Genomic DNA, 24,695 nt, shown 5'->3' with positions numbered 1-24,695 from the left:
AATACACACAGACAAGTTTCTCTACTGTGAGGTGAAGGATAGAGATAAATTCGCTGGAATTGCAATAAGAAACAGATGGAGAGATAAAATAGCAATAATTAAAGGAGCCTTGTCTTAAAAGAAGGAACTTAAGGGAAACAAAGGAACAGTGCAGCTGCTCCTGAAAGGATGCTGGTGTAAGCTCCAGTCCCAAGGAAGGAAGAAAGCCAGTTATCAATCCCCAGGTGTGCGTCCTGCTGGAGAGTTTAGATGAGGAACAGAGAACCATGGCCATAGGAAGAAAAAGCTTGGTGTGGAGCAGTTCACTTCCCTCCTGCCCTCCAGCCGCTTGCTAGGTCTTGCCATTAAGCAGATCCAACTAAAGGCCAGAGGTACTACTAATATAATCCATACAAGTTAGTGTATTAGACAGAATGCAGTTATATGAGCCTGGGGTGTGGCTGCAGGGAATTCTGGAGCAGGTTCCCACCAGAGGAAAAGATATCTCACATCAGGCCAATTTCCCCATATTATTTAAAGGAGAGGTAGTACTGAAGGATACTGGTTTTTTCCCCTTTTCTTTATATGCCTCTTTATTGTTTTAATGTTGCAATTATATGAGAAATGTTTTAATAATGGGAAAACTATGTCAATGTGTATGAAGGGATGTATGTATGTATGTATGTATGTATGTATTCCCCTTTTAGAGTAGGCATTTGTGTGTCAGTTTAAATGTATGTGAGAAAAAGATGAAGGGGAAGAGTAGCCTTTGTAATAGAAAGATTGTGTGAGAAAATAAGTGTGCAGGTAATGTGTGTGTGTCTCTGTGTATACATATATACATATGTGTGTGTGTGTGTGTGTGTGTGTGTGTGTGTGTGTGTGTGAATTTTAAGGAGTACTGGTTGAATGCATGTACGAGATGTGGGAGGAGACTATATATGACAGGATATACTTGTGAATCTATGTGGAAATGTGCAAGTAAATTTGAGACTATGCCCATGTGTGTACATGTGATTATGTATATAAAAATGTGTTTGAACAGGTGAAAGTGATGCGTTGCTGACAGTATTCCGATACACATGAGATACACAGATAGGTGTAAGAATGTGAAGAAAACGGTATGTTAAGAGCATGATTGTGAGAGATGTGAACAGGAGATGTGTGCATATGAGTGTGTGTGCACTCTTACATGTGTGTGTGGTGAGTGTGGGCATGTGTGTTTATGTGTGTGTAATGTATATGTGTGCACATGAGTATGTGTCATGTATGCAGGTGTGTTTGCCTGTGTGTGTGGTGTATATGTGTGTGCATGTTTGTGTGGGCACGTGTGTGTGTGTGATGTATGTGTGTATACATGTTTGTATGTATGTGTATGCCTGTTTTATATGTGTATGTGTGTGTGTGATGTATCTGTGTGTGATGCCCGTGTGTTTGTACACATGTTTGTGTGTGCAGAAACTGGGGAGATGTATAGGATTAGGGAGATTAGCAAGTGAGGTCATATATATGAAGGGGCTTGTGTATGTTTGGAAGGTGGTTGTTGGACCATATATATGTGTGTACAAACATAAATCTATACAAATAGGAATGAAATATTTTTCTTGGAAGAGAGATGAACACCAGAAAGAACTAATTAATATCTGAAATATTGATCCCTAGTGTCAGAATAAAAGAAACATGAAATCCTTTGCAGTCAGAAAAGCAAAAAGTATTTTATTTTATTCTATTCACTCTAAGAACACAAAATACATATTGTTCTTTTGGGGTATTATGTAAAATGGAAATCTTAGTTAGTACATTATTTCTTGACTAATAAAATGTAGGACAGTAAACTGTGACTATCTTGGAGAAACCCTTACCATACTCTCTGAGTAGCTTTCCTTCTGGGCATTTCTCTTCTGTCTTAATCCTCATGCTGATGCCTACTCTCAAATAGCTTTAGTAAATGCCACCTCTGTTTAATGCTGGCTAGTCATGAAATTCTTCCCTATGTTGAAGCCATGAAGTTCCTATGTCCAGGTCCCTACTAAAGGGAACATATCAGGCTGCCAAGGATGACAGAAGAGCGTTGTTCATCCTTTCCTGCTCCCACCCTGACACTTACGCAAGAAGATTTCACTTAGCTAAGCAGAAATCCCACCTTTTTAAAGTAATTGAAAGAGGCTTTGAATTATTTTACACAACTTCATTTTTTCAGTGTTGCTTAATTTCCCTAATAATAAATGTAAAATGTCATCAAGTCCAGTGTCCTTTTGACAATAAGTAACTGAAGTGTGTTTTACACTTTTAATTTATTTCTAAGGGTTTCAGTTTTCTAAAATCGACTTATTGCTTTTCATGGTTCCCTTTACTTCACATTGTCACATGTGGGCTTCTGTCATCTATGTACCTGGAACTGGCAGCTTGGAGTCATGAACAACTAGCTTAATTTTATGTAATAATTGTTTAAAAGTCATTCTCTATATTATATCTTAACTTTACGTGTAGAAAGCAACTTTAGCCATGGAAATGTAAACTGGGGAAATTCTATTGCAAATGTCATTAGACTTAGTTGACCCCATGGTCCTATTGGCCCCAGAAAACACATCAGTCATGTTTTATGGTGTTGACACCCAGGAGAGTCTTCAGTTGTCTAATTAAGCTTCTGTTGGAGATTAGTTCAATGCTTTGGTTTAATCCGGCCCTCAAAATCTGAGTGTCCAAAAACTGAAGGCCTTTGTCCACAATTGGTCTTTGACTGATCAATAAAGAGCCAATGGCCAATGGTTGGGGAGACAGACTGAGGCAGGACCTTTGGACTTGTGTGGGCAAGAAACTGGAAGAAGAGGAGACTCACCACAATTCTGAGGGAGTTGGATCAGATTTAGAACTGCAGAAGGAAAATCACCCAAAATGTATGTGAGAAAGAATACCCAGAAGCATCTTAGGCAGCAAAGACTAGAGAGCTGCCCAGAAGGAGCCCAGACAACAAAGATAAAACAGAATTAGAGGGAGTTAAGCCAGGATTACAGGAGGAAAGTGTGTGCTAGCCTTGGGAAAGATTAGAACTGCCCAGCCTTTGAGCTAGTCAAGACATTTCAAATTAACTGGTGTGTGTGTGTGTGTGTGTGCGTGTGTGTGTGTGTGTGTGTGTGTGTGTGTGTTTCATTCATGAATCCAGAGGGTTCTGACAGGTGGCTGGCATCACTACCCGCTGGGAGCAAAACCAGTGTAGCTAAATTTGCTGCTACAAGTTTCTCCTTTGTGGCCATTGATTTCCCAGTAGCAAGTCTATCAAACAGATTCACTTCAAACAATCTTACTCAGTAACTGGGAAATGGTAATATCCAATCTTTAATCAAACCAGGGCTGCGGTTCTGTGAACACCTTATGTTCCCATTTGAATTTGAGCTCTTCTGCGAGATCACCTCTGCCCATCTTGCGAAGATGGCGAGCCAGGAGACGAATTTTGTCAGTGGAAGTCGGGAGTGATCTTTTCCAGAAGCAAAGGAGTTCGTGGATCTGCTCTGTCAGATCATCAGGATGCTTGAGTTTGATGAGCTGGACTGTGCTACGGCGCAGTGGAAGGGATGCAGCGAGGACCTCAATACCTTCTTCAGAGAGTTCCTCAGCCAGCCAGTGGAGCAAGTTATCCCAAAGGGCGTCTGTCAGGGCACATGGAAAATTATGTAATTATTGTAAAGTTACGACTCTTGCTTAGTTACGTGCTAGTCTAACTCTCCTTGCCAACTCACTTAAAATCTACCTGCTCTCAGGTTTAGCCTCTGAGAGAGAATGCTATGAGACCACCCCATAGGGTGTTGAAACTCTGACAAGTCCAAAGATCATCCGAGGGTACCAGTTTCTGCAGAGACCTAGCGATGTGAATGTCCTGAGGAACCAGAAAAGCTTCTTAAAATGATTTTTATTCCCCATCCACACAATGTGATACTAGGATAAGGATAGCACTTGGTATTTTTGGTGAGCTGACGAGTCCTGACCACTCTTAAATGGCACTGTGTTATAGAATGTTGTGTAGATACAAAAGGGTATTTCTCTTTATTTACATCATTGCAATAGATAAATACATAAGCCTGTCAATTTTCACAGGAATATAACCACACAAATATTCACAAAACCCAGGGTACCCAGGGTATATTCTACAGAAGGTCCTTTACACTAACCATTCGACTGACCTCTGCACCAGTTAGATCTGCAAGTGTCTTGCCTATGTGCAGTATGCTCAACATAAACCTCACCAAGTCTGAGAAGCACCTGGCCATCTTTTATGCTACAGTTACTGGTTTTGGTATGTGAGTCAGACTATCATTTTGACACAGCCCACTTTTCCCATTTTGTGATTATTCCCACATGTACAACTTTCATAAGCAGTGCTTTGAAGCCAGTTTCTTATGAGGATTACTTAGAAAAATACATCCTTGCTGGTTTTCCAAACAGTGTTCTCCTTGCATAAGGCAATGCATTCATTTTGATATCCATTGCACTTCATAGTTCCTCCTCTTTCCATGCCCTTTATCCTTCTCCAGAAATAAGCAGGAGACTTGCTGGTGAATATTCACTCCACTGTCCACAATTTCATTGGGGCCTGTCTCATGTTTCTCAAACAGGTTGGAAGCATTCGTCACCTTTCTTTTTCTTTTTTCTTTTCTATTATTTTCTATTCTAGTCTATTCTTTTTTCCTGACTCCCTCCCATCCTCCCTCCCTGCTTTCCTCCCTTTCTTTATTGCTTGTTTCTTTTTTTTTTTTCTTTACATTGCTGAAGATCAAGAGAAGGGTCTGACTCCTGGTCAGCAGTGACTCTACCACATTGTAGAACGCCACTCGGTCACTGAACTACATCCATCCACAGCCTGTAAAATCTTGTCCTTAGTCTACCAGACTGATTCCTCCTCTGTGGCCTAAACTTCTCAACATCTCTATTTTTCTCCACATCCTAAACTTCCATGGCTCCACTTCCTATGCTTCCAATATACACATTGACCCATCTCTAATAGGTATCCCCATTGTCACACATCTCTGTAGAGTTCTATCTGTCTATGTACCAGTACAGCCTTAAAGGCTCAGTTTTCTCTATCCAAGATGATCATAGAACCAACCTAAAATGTGTTTCCTCTTCAGCTTCATTGATTCTAGTTTTCTAATTTTAATCCTGGGCTTCCAGTGGATTCATGAAAAATGTGTTGAATGCAACCACCTATGCTACTTTCTATCACTTATACTATTTGAACTATTGGCAAGTCCACATAGAAATCTCTTTTTTCTCAATTCAAATTCTCTACACCAATGACCAGAAGATTCTTTCTTCTTCCTTTAAGCCACAGCTTCAGCCATTCCCTTCCACTCAGTCAATATTTATTTTCCTACATTACCAGAAGCTGTTTTTGTGGGTTCCAAACATTCTGAGACCTCCACTCACTTTGATTATTATGGTATGTCAAACTACATTGCTACTTCCTTTATTTTCTTTGCTTTTCCTTAAGAAAAAAATATGCTACTGAATCTTTGTTTTGGGGGCTCTGTTTGACATTCTAGCTAAACAATTACTCAAACTATCCTATAGACATTTTGGTTACTACTTACAGCTACTGTTTTTAGTCTAAATCTTCTCTGACACACATGGATCCTGTCATTGCTTTTTACTATTGCTATGAGTCCTATTTCATGGTTTCCACGATTTTCTTCTTTTCTCTCTTCCCTTCATTAACCCACCTTCCTAATGTGACTTAGTACAGGCTTCCTGAGTCAGATCTATTGAAATTTTTAAAGAAACTATTCTTTTTTCTAAATATTAAGAAAGCTAGGCTGACTCCATGACAGGCTTCAAACTGGCAGTTCAAGAGATAAGGCCTAAATCTCTGTTTCCAAGAGCTGCAAAAGCCCAGGCAAGTCCTGCTTTCAAAAAATGTCCTGTCACCTGGCCTGAGGCAAGGACAATAGGTCAGCAGCAGTTTCCAGACTTTCTTAGCTACTTCCTCAGCAACAGTTTCCAGCCCCTATGCCCTGGTTATATAATGTCCCTAAAGGTAGAGTAAGATAAAGGTCGGCTACCCCAGAGTTCTCTAATGTGCTTTAAATCAGGCCTGAAACCTCACTTTGTTGTTTCTCTATTTTGGTAATGGGAAATCCCAGCATACTGGACTTCTACAGAATAAAACACTGCATTTACATACTATTTGAGTCCAGGGTATCATTCTTTGGAGAATTACAATATAACTTTTGTTTAATCTCTCTCTCTCTCTCTCTCTCTCTCTCTCTCTCTCTCTCTCTCTCTCTGTGTGTGTGTGTGTGTGTGTATGTGTGTGTGTGTGTGTATGTGTATGTGTGTGTATATGTGTGTGTGTATAGATGAGAATGTCGTTGTACATATGCCATAGTGTGTACTTCTAGGTCTGAAGGTAGTGTGATTGGGAGCCAATTCTCTCCTACTGTGGGGCCCAGGGGTTGAACTCAGGTCTTTGGGCTTGTAAGGAAAACTCTTTTACTGCTAAACCATCTTGCCAAACAAAATTTTTCCATTTCTTCTGTCTCCCTCCAATGAATTCATATATTTTTGGTCACTAACTTCTATTCTATATATAGCATATACCATATCTGCCAAAGTTTCATTTATAGCTTTGATTTTCTCTGAAATAGTCATCTCTTTGTAAGAGATAAATTTATCTATATAGCTATAGAACAGACAACTGAGGTATCATATTTATAAAATTAAAACCATCACCTTTGGCATTTCCTTCTTTCCAGCAGCTTTGTCTTCATTTTATTTGTTTGCCTCTTTGGGTTTTAATGTGGTAATTTGCTTAAGTAAATGAAAACAGTGGATGTTATTTAAATTTCTCAAATCCTATTTCACAGATGCTGTGTGTGCCTAACTACCTCAACTTTACAGATCTGTATATATCTTCTGGTTTCCAGCCTTGTTGATTCACTATTACTCATTTGTTTTATAGTTTGAATCTTGAATATTGTCTCCAAAGTGTCCACGTCTCTTGGCCTATAGTGCTATTTGGAAATGGTAGAATATTTAGGATATGAAGCCAGGCGAGAAAAAATTAGGTCATTGGCCCCTTCTTGGTTATGGAACTATAATTTTGAGGTCTTCCAATTTTACTCTGTCTTTTCCTGAAGGGATGAGTTGAACAGGACTCCTTTGCCAATTCCTCCCACCCTATTGTACTCTACTGCCAGAAAGTCATGGCAAAACTGAACCAAAATAAATTTTTCTTATTTTAAATATTTTTAGATGTATTTATTTTGTTTTGTGTATACTAGTGCTTGTCTGTGTGTATATATAAATACTATGTGCACACAGGGCTCACAGATACAAAAAGAAGGCACCAGATTCCCTGTAACTGGAGTTACCATAATGAGGATGTTAGATGAACAACAAATGCTTTTTACCAATGAGCCACTTCTCCAGGTTCCTTCCCAAACTTCTAAATTGATTTCCTCAGTTATTTCATCACAGGTTGGAAGACTGACTACTACAATGGTCTATCATCTTGCTGGAGTATTGGCAAAATTAGAATTCTCATTTATGTTCTTGCTGTCCACTTTGGCTCATTTTTGTATTTGTCACAACTAATAAAAGTTTACGGTTTGATTTTATTAATCCCTTTCATAAATGTATTGCAAGGCACTTCTCTTATTTAGACTTCTTAATCTGACATTGAAAACATTTGTTTTATTTATTGTTACTCACTAGGGCAGCCTATGTAGGAATACTGTGCAAGCTACAGATGGAGCAGAGTGCTGAATGGTACTCCCAGAAGGTAGACTTCTAGAAAGAATTGCACAAACTCTGACTAGGGAATGAATGCACTTGAAAGAAAGAACATGAAGGTAATGGGCTGGAGTGTCCACAGGAATCTCTGTGGAAATGGCAAAGGCCTGGGAGGAATATTCTTGATTCTTTTTACATGGCCAAAGATGATGAGATAGAGCATTTATAAGATATAAGATATTCTATGAAATACCATGTATTTATATGAACTTTAATTTTAATGATCTTCAGTTTTAAATTTGTTTGGATTTCATGTGATTTGTATGGAATTCATGTGTATTTCCTCACTGTATTTATGTTTGCTTAAGATACCTGTAAACATCACCCCATGTTTTGTACACCTAATAATAAAAATGAAAAATGCACTGTTTGGGCTAGTCCTGTACACAGAAGCCTGGAGTTCCCTGGTGTGTCCCCACTCAGATCTTTGTAACATATCCATTAATTTTCCAGATTCAGTCTTGCTGGTCATGGGACAGATCATCAAGTGAAGTCTAATCCCATCTATGATCATAGTTCCATTTGAAGCTTTGGTGGTACCTGGAACTTCCTAACACACACAAGGAGTGTGAGTCAGAGTGGACTCTTATACACTCTGAGGTCACTGGCAACAGCAGCTTTTATTTGAATATCAATTTCTTTAAAAGTTAATCTTATGACATTTCATCTACTTCACATGTGTGAACTATACTTGCTCTCTTTTTAAAAGTACTTCCTTGATAAAGTATTTGATACTGAAATTTCTGTTCTCTACCCAATGCAGTTCAGAAGTGCCTGCATTTTCTGCACTAACCCATAAGGATTGCTAATCAGGACTCTGTTCCATTCCTGGTGGATTTGATGAAGTGTGGAGAATAATCTGGTATTTTTCAAGAGTTTAAGTTACAGGAGTAGTAGATTTAACATTATCAAACAACATATTTAAAAGCTAAACTACAATAAAAGTGTCAAATCCTATCTGAAAATTCGCATCTTTGTTAGGTAGCTACATATTTGTTTATATGCAACCTAACTAATTATGAATAACCACAACCAAATATTTTCCCTCTGTTTTCATAGTCCAAAGTGCCCAGCATTAGACAATGGAACCTATTGCTTTGTTTCAAAAGAATACCCACCTCGATTTCGTATCTACAGACATCTAACGTTGGCCTTTACAAATGACATTAGATATTGACAACTGAAAGTCAGAGTTGGAATTGAACAGTTTTGCAATAGAGCAAAACTATAGTGTATTTACCAACTTGAGAATTTTTTGCCATCTGAGCAAAATACATTTTATAGCTCACATTTCTATGAGTTTCAATGTAAGTTTAGTTATATGTACATTTGCAAATGCTATTTTGGGTTAAACATACATCAAGTGATGCTAGTGTTGCTTTCTAATTTCTTTTATATAGAAGGACTCAGCCATATATAAACTATAAAACAATAAAAAGTAGTATGGCAGGGACAAAGCCAAGAGTCCTTACCTAGAGGCTCTGTAGAAACTCTTTTGGTGCTCTGTGGACGGTTGATTACTTTTTCACGCTGTTCAGAGAAAGGGAAGCATAATAAGTGGAGAAAATTACTCATTGATGAACAAGCTACAGTCTACACCCAAAACTCACCATTTTTACAAGATGCCATTTGCATACCTTGCAAACTTAGACTTATTATGTATATGAATGTTCAGCAGTTGTTTTCCTGTTTTAGGGCAAAGTACAGCTGCCCAAACTGTTTCAGGAAATTTACACATAGTTATACACATTTAAAGTGTTTCCATGGAAATCACATGAACTCCAAACAAATTTAAAATTGAAGATCATTAAAATTAAAGTTCATATAAATACATGATATTTCATAGAATCCACGTGGGCTAGGCACCACGCCTCAACGTTCACTCATGACTTGATACTTAGCAGGAACTCAAACAATGTTTTGGGTGAATGAATGAATGATGGATATAAAGGATACACAAAACCAGTTAAGGTGTTACATGTGTATGCTTAAAACTAATATTTTCCCAGAATGAATCATATAGTTTGTCGGGCAGATCTCACGCCTGGGTTGCAAGGGGGCGGCCCGGGCATGGGCGCAGGCCAGCGCCTATGCACCCACGCGCAGATGTCAGGGTGGTCTCGGGAGCCGCGACCTCGGCCTGTGGCGGCACTCTCAGGTACAAGCGGCTGCAGAGTCCCAAAAGCTGAGACGCCCAGATGCTACGCATCAGATGAAATGCTGGGGCTCAAACAAAAGCAAGCGGAAAGCATCCCATGTGCTACCGCTCAAGGAGAGCGCGGCAGCTTGGGAACCTCAGCTCTCAGGAGAAAGTGTCCCGCAGCTCGCCAGCTCTCTCCCACTCCCACCCTGTCACCTGGGTTTTGGCTTACACAAAGAGTCCAAGATTTCACAAGACATGTGGAGATTTAAGATGCATTGATTTATTAACAGATGGGGGTTTGGATGACAAAAGGCTCTCCTGAAACATGTTGGAAGGTGTTTGCTTATATATCAGAAGGGAGGAAGAAGGGCGGGGCCAGGAAAATCTTGAGGCAGAGATTTGTTCTCTCCGCCTTCTGTCTGGGGTCTGGGGGTGTGGCCAAATTACAGTCCCACAATAGTTAATCATTACTTTATGAAACTACCTGAAAAACAGCTTGCATACAGGTAATCTGGAAGAATGAAAAGTGGCACAGGGCATGAAGCAAAAAAGATCCTGGTTTGGACAACCAGTTATAGGATGAGACACAGCATTCCTATGGAGGTTTTGTCACCTCAGTCTCTGTGAATATAATTTATTAAAACCCATATCACAAGATCCTGATCACAGAAGTTCATTGCAATTTCATTTGTAGTGACACAAACTATAAATGACCTAGATGTTCTTAAACAAGTGAACACTAGATCAAAGTTATGAAATAGTGCTTACTAAATTTTAAATGAAAAATAATTGAAAGATTAAAAAAGGGATAAAATTAAATATGCACCAACTATTAAATAAAAGGGCTACATAGGGTTATGCTGATTGCATATTCTGGTTTCTCTTAGGTCGCATTCTTGGTAAGTACCCTAAGGTAAGTATCAAGGAGACATTACTGTAAAGAGGTCTTTGTTGTAATATACCCGTCCTGTACCTTGAGGTTGTGATGGGTATGCTATTCATCAAACTATTAAATGGCACAGAGCTACACATAAGCATGGATGATATCACCTTCCTGGCTTTCTCAGTATACTGTAGTCATGTATGATATGACCCTTGAGGAAAAGCAGAGAAGGTTTATGTCTGTATTAACTTTCCAATTTCCTACAAATCTATAAAGTTTTCCTTTACTTTATCTTTGTGTTCTAACACCAAGGAAGAGTTACACTCTCCAACACCCCAAATTAAAAAACAAAGAAAGAAAGAAAGAAAGAAAAACACTACCTTACAGCAATGATACAAAAATGATAAAACACTATGTGTTACTGTGACACATCCTTGGTACTTAATACGTGTTCACTGAGTTTGAATACTTATTTTGTAGGCATGGTTTTCATAAAAGTTCTATGAAAGAATATAAAACTTACATTAAGAAGTTTCAATAGGAGGAAATTAAGAAACAAATTTATGTTCAAGTGTACTGTACTGTAGCACTTCAAACAAAATGAATTCGCATGTATCAACCATGTGATAGACTCTTGAAAACTGAAATATAAATGTCAATTTATTTATATGTTTGATTTAGCTTATATGCATGCTTGTGTTTGTGTGTGTGGTTGTGAGAATGTATGCACACAAATATGTTCAGGTGCTCTTTGAGGCTTTGGTATCAGATGCCATGGAATTAGAGTTGTAGGTGAACCAATCTATGTAGATGCTGGGACCTACACTCTGTTCCGTTTGATTAAGCAGCAAATGTTGTGAAACACTGACCCATCCTGTCAGGTCCACAAATAGGACAATAGAATCTGCCTCCCCAACAAAGGGTATCGTATGAACTGAGGCTAGGCAAGACATAGGAATTAAATTCTTTTATTTATATATCAGTAGTTTTTCCTGCTTCCAATTGTTCTTTGTTTAGAGATTACTCATAGCATCTTAATGCAGTACAACATTTTTAATGCTTAAATATAGAGGGTTTTTTTAAACATACATGTCACCCAGCCTCTTCATGAAGGACTATCAGTTGATTTTCTTTTCATTGTTGAGATAAAGATTACAGTTTTCTCTTCCCTTTCTACCCATCAACCCCTCCTGTATACTTCTTTCCACTCTTCTCCAAATTTATGCCTATTTGTTTTATTAATTGTTATTGCATTCATATATTTATATACATATTTATTCCTAAATATATATTTCTCATTACTTGCATGTATATCAAATGCTCAGTCCTGAAATTTTAAGGGAGTTTTGATGCTACCTTCCTTGCCTTGTTCTCCCTTGCATATACTTGAATTTCCATCTTCCCCTGCATGGTTCCTTCTGAAGCACACAGTTCTTGGCTGTATGTTCCTTTGCCTGGAGCACTGCCTTTGAAGGTCTCTGTAGTCCAGAATTGCCCCCAAGCCAAGATAGACTCTATATGTTTCCATGCAATGTTTCTATCTAATGGTCACAATGTCCTTAGAAGGTTCCCCATGCCTTCTTGCCAAAGCCAGCTCTATTGCCCTACTTTATATTTGGTCTGTTTTCTACTCAAATGGTGTCATTCTGTTACCTCAGCCATCTGCAAAGGGAAGGCTTATTGTTAGTAGTAGTAACCTTTTTGTATGTCAACCTAATACATCCTGGCATGCTGAATAAAAAACTTCTTCATCACTTTTCAACTTTCACGGCACATGCAAATTGCTAAATCAAAACCTGTCTCTAAGCTTTCAAAACTTTTTCGTCAATACTCTATTCTCTCACAAAAGAGAATAGCAAGACTTACATGGAAGCTTTTACCTTCCTATAATCCTCCTAATTACATCAAAATAAAATGTAAGTAATTTGGATATGCATAGCTGTGACATATTTATATTGCTATTTATAAACCACACTCATAAAAAAAAGGTTTAAAAGAATGGAAACTAAAATCAGACACTTAGGCTTAAATACTGAGTTTGACGGTTTCTATTGTCCGGATTCCAATCATTGCTCACTATTTTTTCCATCCTGCGTAAGTATAATCCTCTTACTGAATTCTTAAAGTTACTAAAGAATTTAATCTGTGAGTTGAGTTGCTTTTCTGTGCAATCTTCAATAAACTGACATAGAAGCATCTGTTAAACTCTCCAGCGTTATATCCCTCAGTACCTCCCATTTCCCCCCTTGTAGGTCCTTTCATTGTGCATCCTGTGTGGAGCCCTGATCTATCTTGAATTTTCCTGTTTATACTAATTGTCTTTCTATGTTGGAAATCACAAAACTTTTTTACTTATTGTAATATAAGGATATATGTATAAAGAGATAAGAGATAGGTAGGTAGGTAGATTTATAGATGATAGATAGATAGATAGATAATAGATAGATAGATAGATAGATAGATAGATAGATAGATAGATAGATAATAGTTATCCTACTATTTTATAGATCCTAGAATTAATTCCTCCTAATTGTTACACTTTTATAGCAATGAAATGAAGACAGAGACAAACTCTAATGTATTTTATGTGACATGGCTCAGGGCCATTCTTGGCACATAATCTATACTCAGTAGAAATCACACAGTTTTTGAGAAATGGTTGTCATTTTTTGCATATATAATGGGTTTCTACAGCACTAACATTCTAATATAGAGATGAGTGTTCAATTAGAGTGTCTAATTATAATGGAAGCAGAGGCTTGGGTAGAGAAATATCATTTCCATCAATGTTACCATTGCACAGTAGTTTCACAAATAGTATCCTATACTATCTCAGAACAGCCATTACATATTACAGAACATCAATTTCTGAAAATACTTTGGTCTGAAATCAAACCTAAGCATTTCAATGTCAGCCAGGACTTGTACCTATTGTAATGTGCTATGAGAGGAGCTTATGGTTGCACGTTCACTAGCCAAGCCAGTATCAGTAGAGAAACACATGAGTGAGAACAAAGAGAAAAGCAATGCAGAGGAAGCAAGAGCCCAGTGTGGGCTTGAATAGTGACATCATGCTTGGTGACATCATGCTATTCTTGCATGCTTCCAGCCTAAGTTATTGAACATGGGTCGCAGTTGAGAACACAGAAAAAATGATGGGGTGAATTAAGTCCAGCATCTACTACAATAACTATAAAATCCAATAGGAAACTTTAAAAAAGAAAAATTCAGGGAAGCTAAATCATTATTCCACACACATATATTTTAAATGGTTAAGTAGAAACAATAAAATAAAAATAGATCTTTGAGTCCTAGAGAAATAATCTATTTTAAATTATACCTTGGGTGGTAAATTATTTTCAAAGGTATCTATGGCAATATTGATGGAATTTTGTAAATGTACAAGTAATGAATGCTAAATTTGTCTTATTTAGTTTCTACTGCACCACAGTATATGAGTCACTAGAGAAGAGTACTTTTTCATTAGAATATCAGGCTGAGATTTAATCCTCTTTTGAGTATCCTTAAACATTTAAGCCATATACAATAATGCTGTAATAGCACATTCTTATTACCCAAAAGTAAAATAGTCATAATGTTTTTAACATATATCTTGGGGCACTTAATCATGATGATATTTTTTGCAGGTACATATTACAATATCTTGTAGTAACAGCTCCTTTGCCTAGTTCTACCCAACAATTCTCACACTTCACCTTGCTACAGATATTATTGGTGATCACGTTATTAATTTTGCTATTAAAATACATGTAAGTTAATGTCATATGACTAGCAATAGACCAAAAATGTATCTAATTAGTATTTGTCAGGATATCTTTTAGCATGTTTTTTTTTAATAAAAATCAATTAGAACACCATAAGCTAGTTCTGTCATTCACTGTGGTGGTGGTTTAAATGAGAATAGTCTCCATAAGCTTATAAATTTGAACATTTGGTCTCCATTGTTTGACAATTTGGGGAGGATTAGAAGATGTGGTCTAGTTAGAGGAAAAATTACTAGAGACAGGGAGTTAGTTATAAAGCTTCAGAAGCTTTACACCCAGTGTGTTCTCTCTCCCTCCTGCTTGTGGAATGAGATTCGAGCTCTCTGCTGCTGCTTGAGCTGCATGCTTTCATGTCTTCCCTCTGCCCTCATATAAACTGTAACCCTCTGACATTGCAAGCTTAATTGAACATCTTACTTTATAAGTTAAATTGCTTATAGTGCTCATCACAGCAATAGATAAGAAACTCATACAACTGCTTATATTTATTTTGTGTAGAAGATTCTTTAACAATAGTTATCATTTGCATTTGAGTGCATTTATTGTAGCATAGTTATAAACTATCTTATCTTACAGCACATGCTCACATTGATTCTTAATGGTTTTACATTATAGGCAAGTTAGAGTGAATATTAATCAAAGAAGTAATCTGTTATAAAATTAATGTTAGCATAAATTCTACTGTATTTATAGTCTCATCATAACTGTCAATTAAATAAGAGCTTTTATCAGTACTGCCTCATTAGTTCATTCCAAGGAAAAAACAATAGTTTGACTAGTTGCCATGTCTATTTCACAAATGTAAACTCACCAAGCTAAGATGGCTAGAATATTGAAAAACTAGACTTAAAACCCCAGTCTCTTTAAAACTCCAATTTAGAAGTTAATAATGTTCCTTGATCATAACATTAGTCAGTAATTTTGATTAGTAACCATATATTAGGAGTTACTCTAAGAGGTTAAATCCTGTTATCTATGCACCAAAATAAAGTTCTGTGTATATCTCATGACCTAGTCATTATGAATACTTTACAAATGAAGATAACAGATTTAAAGAAAGAAAATAATTTTGCCCAAAATACACATTTGAAATATAAACATACCATTCAAGCTAGTTCAAGCTAGAAAATCAGATCCCATACCATAAAATAAAATTTGCATATAAAATGAATATGACTTTTCAGACACACCAGAAGAGAGCATAGGATACCATTATAGATGTTTGTGAGCCATGAGGTGGTTATTGGGAATTAAACTCGGGACCTTTGGAAGAGCAGTCACTACTCTTAACTGCTTTATTCTAGTACCTTCTGCATCCACCATTCATATATGCCAACGTTGCTTCTATGGACGTCAAGGCAGTATTAGAAGGATAAAAGGAGCCCAAGTCCTGGCTACTACTCATTCACTTATAACCTTAAGTGAAATACTCCCTCTTTATCTCTTTCCTCATTTAACAAGCAGGAATAATAACACTGGTTTCCATGTGACGTTGAAAGTAGTCATTGAATTATATCGTGTTCCCTTAAAGCAATGCATAGTGTACAATGAAATGTTTAAAATATTACCAGCAACTAGTTTTGTTTTTTAATTACTACTTCTTGCCTATTTAAAAGGAAGTTCACTTACATAAACAAAAAGAAACTCTAAAAATAAGTGCAATTAAAATAAAACATCATTGCTACATTCTGTTGCTAGCCAAAATTTCTGAACCTGAGAGCAATTCTCAGCTAAGGAAGGAGTTTTGCAAGTGTTAGAGACACTCACACCAGCCACAAGATCAGAGAAAGGGACTAAAAGGAGAACAACTGACTCACTATGTGAATTTATTTTTTTTCATTTAGAGATAACGTACATATTAACTTGAGGAGTAAATAGAAACACTACCAGTAACTCCAAAGGCTGAGGTCAACCATTGGGTAAAATAAGCATCCTTATTATTTTTGGAAATGGCACCATTCAGTGTAAATATGTATGGACAGTGTTTGTGTCTTTTAAGCTCTAGAGAAAAATTTAATGGCGTGGGAGTGATATGTCATCAAGAGGACTCAACTCTTCTAAATCCGAGGAAGTCAGATCTAGCCTGTTAAAGGGATGGCTACAGTGTCTGCTTAGTAGATGTAAGAACTTCATCACTATCTGAATACAACAGAAAATGTTACCAGCATAGCATAAGCAACTAAGCCTTAAAAACCAAGAATATAGAAGGTTTTTCCTGTTGTAGGAGCTGAAAATCTTCAGGTGAACAAAGTAACTACTATCTAAGACTCTCTTCCAATGCTGAGTTTCAACAGAAGAATCCAAACATCCCAGCTGGTTCTAGATTTATCAAATACCCCAAGTGAACAAGGGATTTGAGAGACAACTTGTCATTGTGGTAGAAGTGGCATGCAGAAAGTAAAAAAAGACCTGGCTTATTTGAGGCACAGGTAGAGATGATAAAGGTAAAAGAAGACTGTTTTCCTAGCTTCCTTGACTTCTTTAACATTGTGTTACTAAGGTACAATATCTAAATAACTCTTTTCTTGAGATCCAACTGGGAAGCTATAATGATACATCCTACTTCCACAATGGGCTTGAGGACAGATTAAAACTCTGTGTATACGTTATGGTTGTTAGTTTGGTGTTTTATAGAACTCATAACAGTGGTAGTGGGTGTGGCCCTGACCCTTTGTGTCTTCTCTTGAGACTCTTTTTCTCTTATTGGATTGTTTCACACAGCCTCCATATGAAGGCCTTTGCCTTGTCTTATTGTATCTGGTTTTGTCTTGTTTGCTTGTCTCTTGGATGCCTGCTCTTCTCTGAAGGGAAATGGAAGGGAAATGGATTAGGGGAAGAGGGGAGGTAGGAAAGAGTTGGGAAGAGTACAGGTAGAGGAAACTGTAATCAGGATGTATTGTATGAGAGAAGAGTCTATTTTCAATTTAAAAAAGAAAAAAGAAAAAGTAAAACTTCTCATTCCCTCCTGGAGAGGGTGGCGTGGGCTGGATTCAAAAGACAGTGGCAGAAACCAAATGCACTGATTAGATCCTACTAAGATCCTGTCTTTTACAAGTCAAAAGATAAAGAAAAAGAAATCAGTCATTGAACATAAAATATAAGTTAGCTGGTACTCATTAGGGAAGACCAATGTTATTACAGCCAACTTTTGTGCCCTTAATCTTTAGAAATATACTTGGAAGTATTTATATATAGATAAAATTATATAATATATTTTATTGGCTTTGAAATTTTCAGCATGAAGAAATAATACCATCAAATCAGGGCATAAAGTGATGGGAGAAATGCCCATGAAAGTTTATTTCATGCATTTTATTTTTCTGTGTTTTGGTGCATATTTATGTATTTATGCACCAGCACACACAAGGATTTTTAGATAAAGACATTAAAAGACACTAGCATGAGCCAATACCTGGTTGCTGCTGTGATATAGATATTCTGATGACTCTAAATCCCATAGAACTTCCTGACAGCCTTGAAGGAGAGGTTGTACACTTACAATGAAAGGAAGTACCACCACATGGAGGGGCCTCAAGGCCAGCAAGAACCTACAGTCAAGGAGGCTCTCTAGGGAACAAAATGTCAACAGAGTTCAGAATGCTTTTGTTTTTCCTTTAAAAAAAAATCAAGGTAGACCTCAAAAGTAGACATTGAGCAATTAAGTTTAGAAATGAAAACAGTATGCTACCAATGTGGAAGTACCATCAATCTCACTTCTGCTTAGCTTGGATTGTCCTTTTTAACCCAATGCTTATTTCTATGCAGCAGATTTTACTATTGCTTCTTCATCTCTTTTTTTTTCTTTTATTTATTTATTTATTTATTTATTTATTTTGGTTTTTAGAGACAGGGTTTCTTTGTATAGCCCGGGCTATCCTGGCACTCACTATGTAGACCAGGCTGGCCTTGAACTCAGAAATCTGCCTGCCTCTGCCTCCCAAGTGCTGGGATTAAAAGTGTGAGCCACCACTGCCTGGCGTTTCTTCATTTCTTTACCAAAGTTTGAAATTATAAAATGGATTTCATTATATTTGAGGCGTTAATCTGATTATGGTTTTGACAATAAGAAAAAAGTAATTGCTCTATTTATTAAAACCTGCAATGGACCATATGTTAGTGTCTGTGTAAATAATTTAGTTACAGTTACTGTTCAGAGTCTATAACCAAATTTTCTTAATTTTGCTTGGTAAATGTAAAGGCTTTCCTAAAGAAGTGACAACAGATCTAAGGGCAAGAGTCATTACTTATACAATAACTTAGGTTAAGTGTCTCTGGAGTGGCCATGACAATAATGAGTAAGAGAAATGGAACAAAAGATGCTTCTTGGAGCAAAGTATCAAGGAAAGTCTGTAGGGATAAAAGGATGGGATCCCATATAAAAGTCTTAGTAAGAATAAAAAAAGTCATTGATTTTAGAGAAATTCCATTCTCTCAGTTATATAGATACTGGTCTGGAGTAGAAAAGGGCATTGCTGGTAGAACTGCAAACTGATACAACCACTCTGGATAGTAATCTGGAGGTTCCTTAGAAAGTTGAAAATAGATCTACCTGAAGACCCGGCTATACCAGTCTTGGTCATATACCCAAAAGATGCCCTACCATGCCACAGGGGCACTATCTTCATAGCAGCCTTATTTGTGATAGCCAGGAGCTGGAAACAACCCAGAGGTCCCATAACAGAAGAATACATATAGAGAATGTTGTTCATTTACACAGTTAAATACTACTCAGCTATTAAGAACAAGGATATTCTGAGTTTTGCAGACAAATAGATGTAACTAGAAAATATCATCCTGGGCTGGAGAGATGGCTTAGTGGTTAAGAGCACTGATTGCTCTTCCAGAGGTCCTGAGTTCAATTCCCAGCAACCACATGGTGGGTCACAACCATCTATAATGTGATCTGATGCCCTCTTCTGGTGTGTGTGAAGATAGCTACAATGTACTCATATATATAAAATAAATAAATCTTTAAAAAAATATATTATCATCCTGAGATAGGTAACTCAGACCCAAAAAGACATGCATGGTATATAATCACTAATAAGTAGATATTAGCCAACAAATATGCACAGAATATCTAGGATACAATCCACAGAACTCAAAAAGTTTAACAAGTTGAAGGACCCAAGTGAGGAATGTCTCAGTCCCACATGGGAGGAAGAAGAAAGGAATCAGGAGTAGTGAGGGAAGGAGGCACATGGGTGGAAAGGGGGACAGGGGTGGGAAGAGAGGAACATGATTAGGTATGGGTGGGGGAGTCAGAACTAAAGCCCTGAGGGCCAGAAAAAAGAATGGAAATATGCAACCTCAGGAGGTAGGAGGTAGAATGTACCAGAGATCTGGGTATTAAGAGACTCTCAGAGACCTTATATGAAATGTCATAGAGTGGGAAGAGGGAACAAGTGGAGTCCATCTCCAGTAGAAAGATAGGGCATCAATTGGAGGGATGGGGCTATCATCCTACAGTCAAAAACTCTGACCCATAATTGTTTCTATCTAAAACAGGGACAAAAATGGAGAAGAGATTGAGGGAAATGAGGTCAAGTGACAAGCCCAAATTGGGATCGAGCTCAAGGGGATGCCCCAAGCCCTAATACTATTACTGATATTATGGTGTGCTTACAAACAGGAGCCTAGCATAACTGCCCTCTAAAAGGCCCAATTAGCAGCTGAAAGAGTCAGATGCAGATATTTACACACAAGCAATGGACAAAGCTACTAACCCCTGTGGTTGAAATAGGGAAAAGTTGGAAGAAGCTGAGGAGGGGGGCAACCATATAGGAAGACCAGCAGTCTCAACTAATCTGGACCACTGAGATCTCTTAGACACTGAACCACCAATCAGGCAGTATGCACTAGATGATATGAGGTTCCCAACACATATACTAGAGAGGACTGCCTGGTCTGGCCTCAGTGAGAGAAGATGTGTGCAACACTCAAGAAACTTGAGGCCCCAGGAAGTGGAGAGGTCTGGTGGGGTGAGGTAGAAACATCCTCTTGGAGATAGGGCAGGGAAGCAAGTGTGGGTCCAAAAGGAGGTATAGGATGTAAAACAGTTAGAGTGCAGACCAGGAAGGAAATAGTGACTGGATTGTAAAAAAGATTAAAGAAGAAATGAAAAGAAAAGTAAAAAGAAAAAAGAAAAGAAAGGAAAAGAAAGAGAAAAGAGAAGAGAAGGAAAGGGAAAGAGAAAGGGACAGGGACAGGAAAAGGGAAAGGGAAAGGAAGGAAAAGGGAAAGAAAAAGGAAAAGAAAGGAGAGGAGAGGAGAGGAGAAGGGAGGGGAGGGGAGGGAGGGGAGGGGAGGGGAGGGGAGGGGAGGGAAAAGAAAAAAGAAAAGAAAAGAAAAGAAAAGAAAAGAAAAGAAAAGAAAAGAAAAGAAAAGAAAAGAAAAGAAAGGGCACTGATCATAGGTCCTAAAGGGGAAAAAGTTTTCAAAGGGCCAATATCCTGGGAAGTGCTTGCTGACAGGAACCTGATATGGTTGTCTCCTGAGAGACAGAGGTAGATATTTGAAGCCAACCATTGGATTGAGTGAAGAGTCCCTAATGGAGGAGCTGGACAAGGGACTAAAGGAGCTGAGGGGGGTTGCAGCCCCATGGGGGAGGCAACATTGTCAAACGGCCAGAACTCCCGGAGCTCCCAAGGAGTGGACCACCAACCAAACAGTACACATGGAGGGACCCATGGCTCTGGCCACCTTTGTGTCAGAGTATGTCCTTGTTGGACATCAGTGAGAGGAGTAGCCTTGGGCCTGAAGGTTTTCAATGGCCCAGTGGAGGAGAATGCCAGGATAGGAAGACAGGAAGTGGATGGGTAGGTGGGGGAGCACCCTCATAGAGGCAGGGGGAGAAAGGATAGGATAGGGGGTTTCTGAAGGGGAGATCTGGAAAGGGAAAAGCAATTGAAATGTAAATAAAGAAAATATCCAATAAAAAAAAACAGAAAAAGAATAGCACTAAATGCAATTCTGAAAAAGCCTACAAATTAAGTCAAAATAATATTTCAGTGATCATAAGGCAATACATCTTACTTGTTCTCCAAAGCTTCCTCTGTCTCCCAGTATACTTCTGTCTCTGACTCCACCCATACTCAGAAGTCTTGTTGACTCCATCCTTAAAATTGTGTCTTTTTCCTCTTCTTACTAGAATTGCCATCTCATCCACTCCTTATTTAAGTAGCTGTTTGATTTACTAATAGTAACTGATCTCATGACTATATTTTCATAGTCTATTACAATGATACTACAAACAAAATTTTACCATTTTCCTTTCCTGGTTAAATATTTCCAATGGCTTGTTATTAATTATTGCTATAAAATTAAATTTCTATAAAATTTTTATAAATTAAATTTAGTCACAAACTAGACACCGGGTATTTGTTGGTTTACTATATACCATATACTGTTTCTTTGGTTGGATATTTACTTACACATGTCATAAAATCCATCACATGTTCCTGATGAATTAGATACCCAGGTGAACATAGAATTCAAATGTCTATATGCAGGTGAGGTCAGGCACAAAATAAGATGAGAGCCTGTGATTGGGCCATGGAAAAAGAAGACAGGCCAAGAATTATAGAGACTAGTACAGAGAGAGAGTACAGAGAGACAGAGGAGGGGAAGGAGAGTAGGAGAGAAGATGGAATCTATAGGAGAGGAAGATGAGCCAGAACCACCCAGTCCTGGGAGTCATAAGTATTAGGGATTTCTTAGATAGATTTCTAACCCTGAAATAATAAGTAGGGTGTGTTTGCCCCATCTAGGTGTATAGCTTGTGTCTATATCAACTGAGTTTTGACTTCTTTGTGGTGTTTTGTGGGTTAAGAATTTACTAATATAAATCTGACTGATAAATTAAAAACCTCTAGAGTTTTGATTTTACCGGGTTATGGGGATTTGTGACAGCTGACTATAGGGTGCAGATGGCTGGGAATGTGAGCAGAATCCACAGCAAGAGAATCACTAGATGAACAGTCATTGCATGGGGCTAGCCATGGAGGTGTTGAAACCTCTGGAGCCAGAGAGTAGCCTGCATTAGCGTGGGATGGATCCTTTTATAATATTTCCTACAATTTCCTCACTTTATTTCAACGTGAAGTTTCCAAGTCTCCAACTCAAGCCTTATAAAAGGATTCATTATATGGTGTTTTTCCATTTTGAAGTTTATTTTCATACCATGCCACTTTCTCTATGTCTTTCCAGATTCTAAAATCTGCAATCGCACTATACTCTGACAATCTGATGTTTCCTTAGCATATATGTGACCAAACATTTTCTGAAGAGATGCAATGTGCATGACTAGTCACCCCAGATAAGAAACACATTAAAGAAAAAACTGTAGATGCTATCGATGTCCAAATTGGTGAAACAATGCATTTTACTGGGTTACATACAGAAATACAAGGGATGACTTACTTACAAGAGCAGAATGACTCAATGATAGCTGCATCACCAAAGCCTACCACAGCACGAGAGACATCTCATAAAGATGAGAGCCTGGAGCACACTGTACAGCCTGCAGGCAGCTCAGCAGATTGAAGTACCTTTACCTTTTCCAGTTGCCTCAGCTAGTTCAAACTTATTCCAGCCAGAATGGCCAAAGTCAATTAAAAAATGACAGTTCTTGCTGGCAAGGATGTAGAGTAAGTGGAATATTAATCCATTGCTGGTGGGAATGCAAACCTCTACAACCACTTTGAAAATTGGTGGGCAGTAGTACTGAAATTGTGAATAGAGCTAGCTTCAGATTCAGTTAGACCCCTTAGTAGGCATATACCCAAAAGACAACTCATCCTATTACAGAGACACTTGTTCAATCATATCCATTGCTACTTCATTCACAATAGTCAGAAATAGGAAAGGGCCTACTTGTCTATCAATGGATAAGAAACTGTACATTTGCACAATGGCAATTGCTCAGCTGTTTAAAACAAACAAATAAACAAACAAAAAAGAAATCATGAAGTTAACAAGAAGAAATTCAAATGGATGGAGCTAAACCTGAAGCAGGTAATACAGACTTAAGAAGACAAATATGATATGCATTTGCTTATATGTAGATATAGTTAACTTTCAATAAGCAGACTATAATCTGTATAATCATAAAGGCTAGATGTAGTTAAGGAACTGGGGAGTGGAAATAGAATAGGTAGTTTGGACGGATGGATAGATGGAGAGAAGACTTGGAATAGTGGAACCAAATGAGAAGGGAAGGGAATAGCAACGTGAAGGAGGAAACAGGAGACTTTGAAGTGGCAATTTCTGGTTTCGTTGGAGACTCGGTTGTGCCATGTGATATTTTTCTGGAAAGTGTCTTATGAAGCAATGTTTTGCTGAATCTGACACATGAAATGATATTTTGCTTAGAATAGTGGTATTTTTCTGGAAGCTGTCTTGAGAAAGGGCAAATTGCTGGAGTGAATGCTTAAGAGAAGATGTGATGTTTTAAAAGAATATAAATATAACCTCACAGACAGTGAAAGGATGCTCTTGCATTGGTTAGCTTTGCAACATATCACTGGTCTTCCCTAATCTACTCTTGAAATTACTTTGTAGAGAGAAATACAACAAAGAGTTTCTTGTGGTATTGCAGCTGCTTCTTGCCACAGACTTGTGTCAATTAGGCAGAGATTGGCAGCTTCTCCTGGATTGAGCCACTGCTACTGATTCATGTTTGGTGTTTGCCCATTGTACTAGACTGGCCCTACTGATTCATGTTTGATGTTTTTGACAGGACTACTGATATCTTGACAATAAAGATTTGTATCTCCCCAAAGAACTACTTCTAAACAAGCTCACAACCCCCCATGTCCCATTAATCATTTTTCTCCACTACCTTTAATCAGTGGACTAGAAGGGAGGTTGAAACATTTAAGAACACTTATTAAAGTAGGTTTTTCAAAAAGGCATAGGTAAAACTAAAGGACACTGAAGGAGTTTTAAAGAAAATAAATATAGTAGAAGATACATACATACATACATGCATACATACATACATACATGCATACATATATATATATATATAATATATATTCATTCATATATATATATATGAATGAGTGAGTGAGTGAATGAATGAATGAATGAATTAAAAGAATCTAAACAGAGTTGCCAA

At 37.8% G+C, this 24,695-nt stretch overlaps 1 protein-coding gene across 1 annotated transcript in view; it reads right to left on the bottom strand.

Annotated features, from left to right (window-relative positions):
- Positions 1 to 3,099: 3,099 nt before the first annotated feature.
- The window catches only part of Dthd1 (death domain containing 1), a 66,510-nt gene continuing 44,914 nt past the window's right edge, over positions 3,100 to 24,695 (bottom strand). The window contains exons 9-10 of the mRNA XM_028765350.1: positions 9,237 to 9,294; positions 3,100 to 3,626 (exon numbers count right to left, since the gene is read on the bottom strand). Of these exons, the coding sequence (XP_028621183.1) occupies positions 3,316 to 3,626; positions 9,237 to 9,294 (369 nt within the window). The 3' untranslated portion in view covers positions 3,100 to 3,315. The remainder of the gene's footprint in view (positions 3,627 to 9,236; positions 9,295 to 24,695) is intronic.

This window comes from Grammomys surdaster, unplaced genomic scaffold (genome assembly GCF_004785775.1).
Source record: "Grammomys surdaster isolate TR1022 unplaced genomic scaffold, NIH_TR_1.0 150, whole genome shotgun sequence".
Lineage (NCBI taxonomy): Eukaryota > Metazoa > Chordata > Mammalia > Rodentia > Muridae > Grammomys > Grammomys surdaster.
This window is presented reverse-complemented; position numbering and strand designations above follow the sequence as displayed.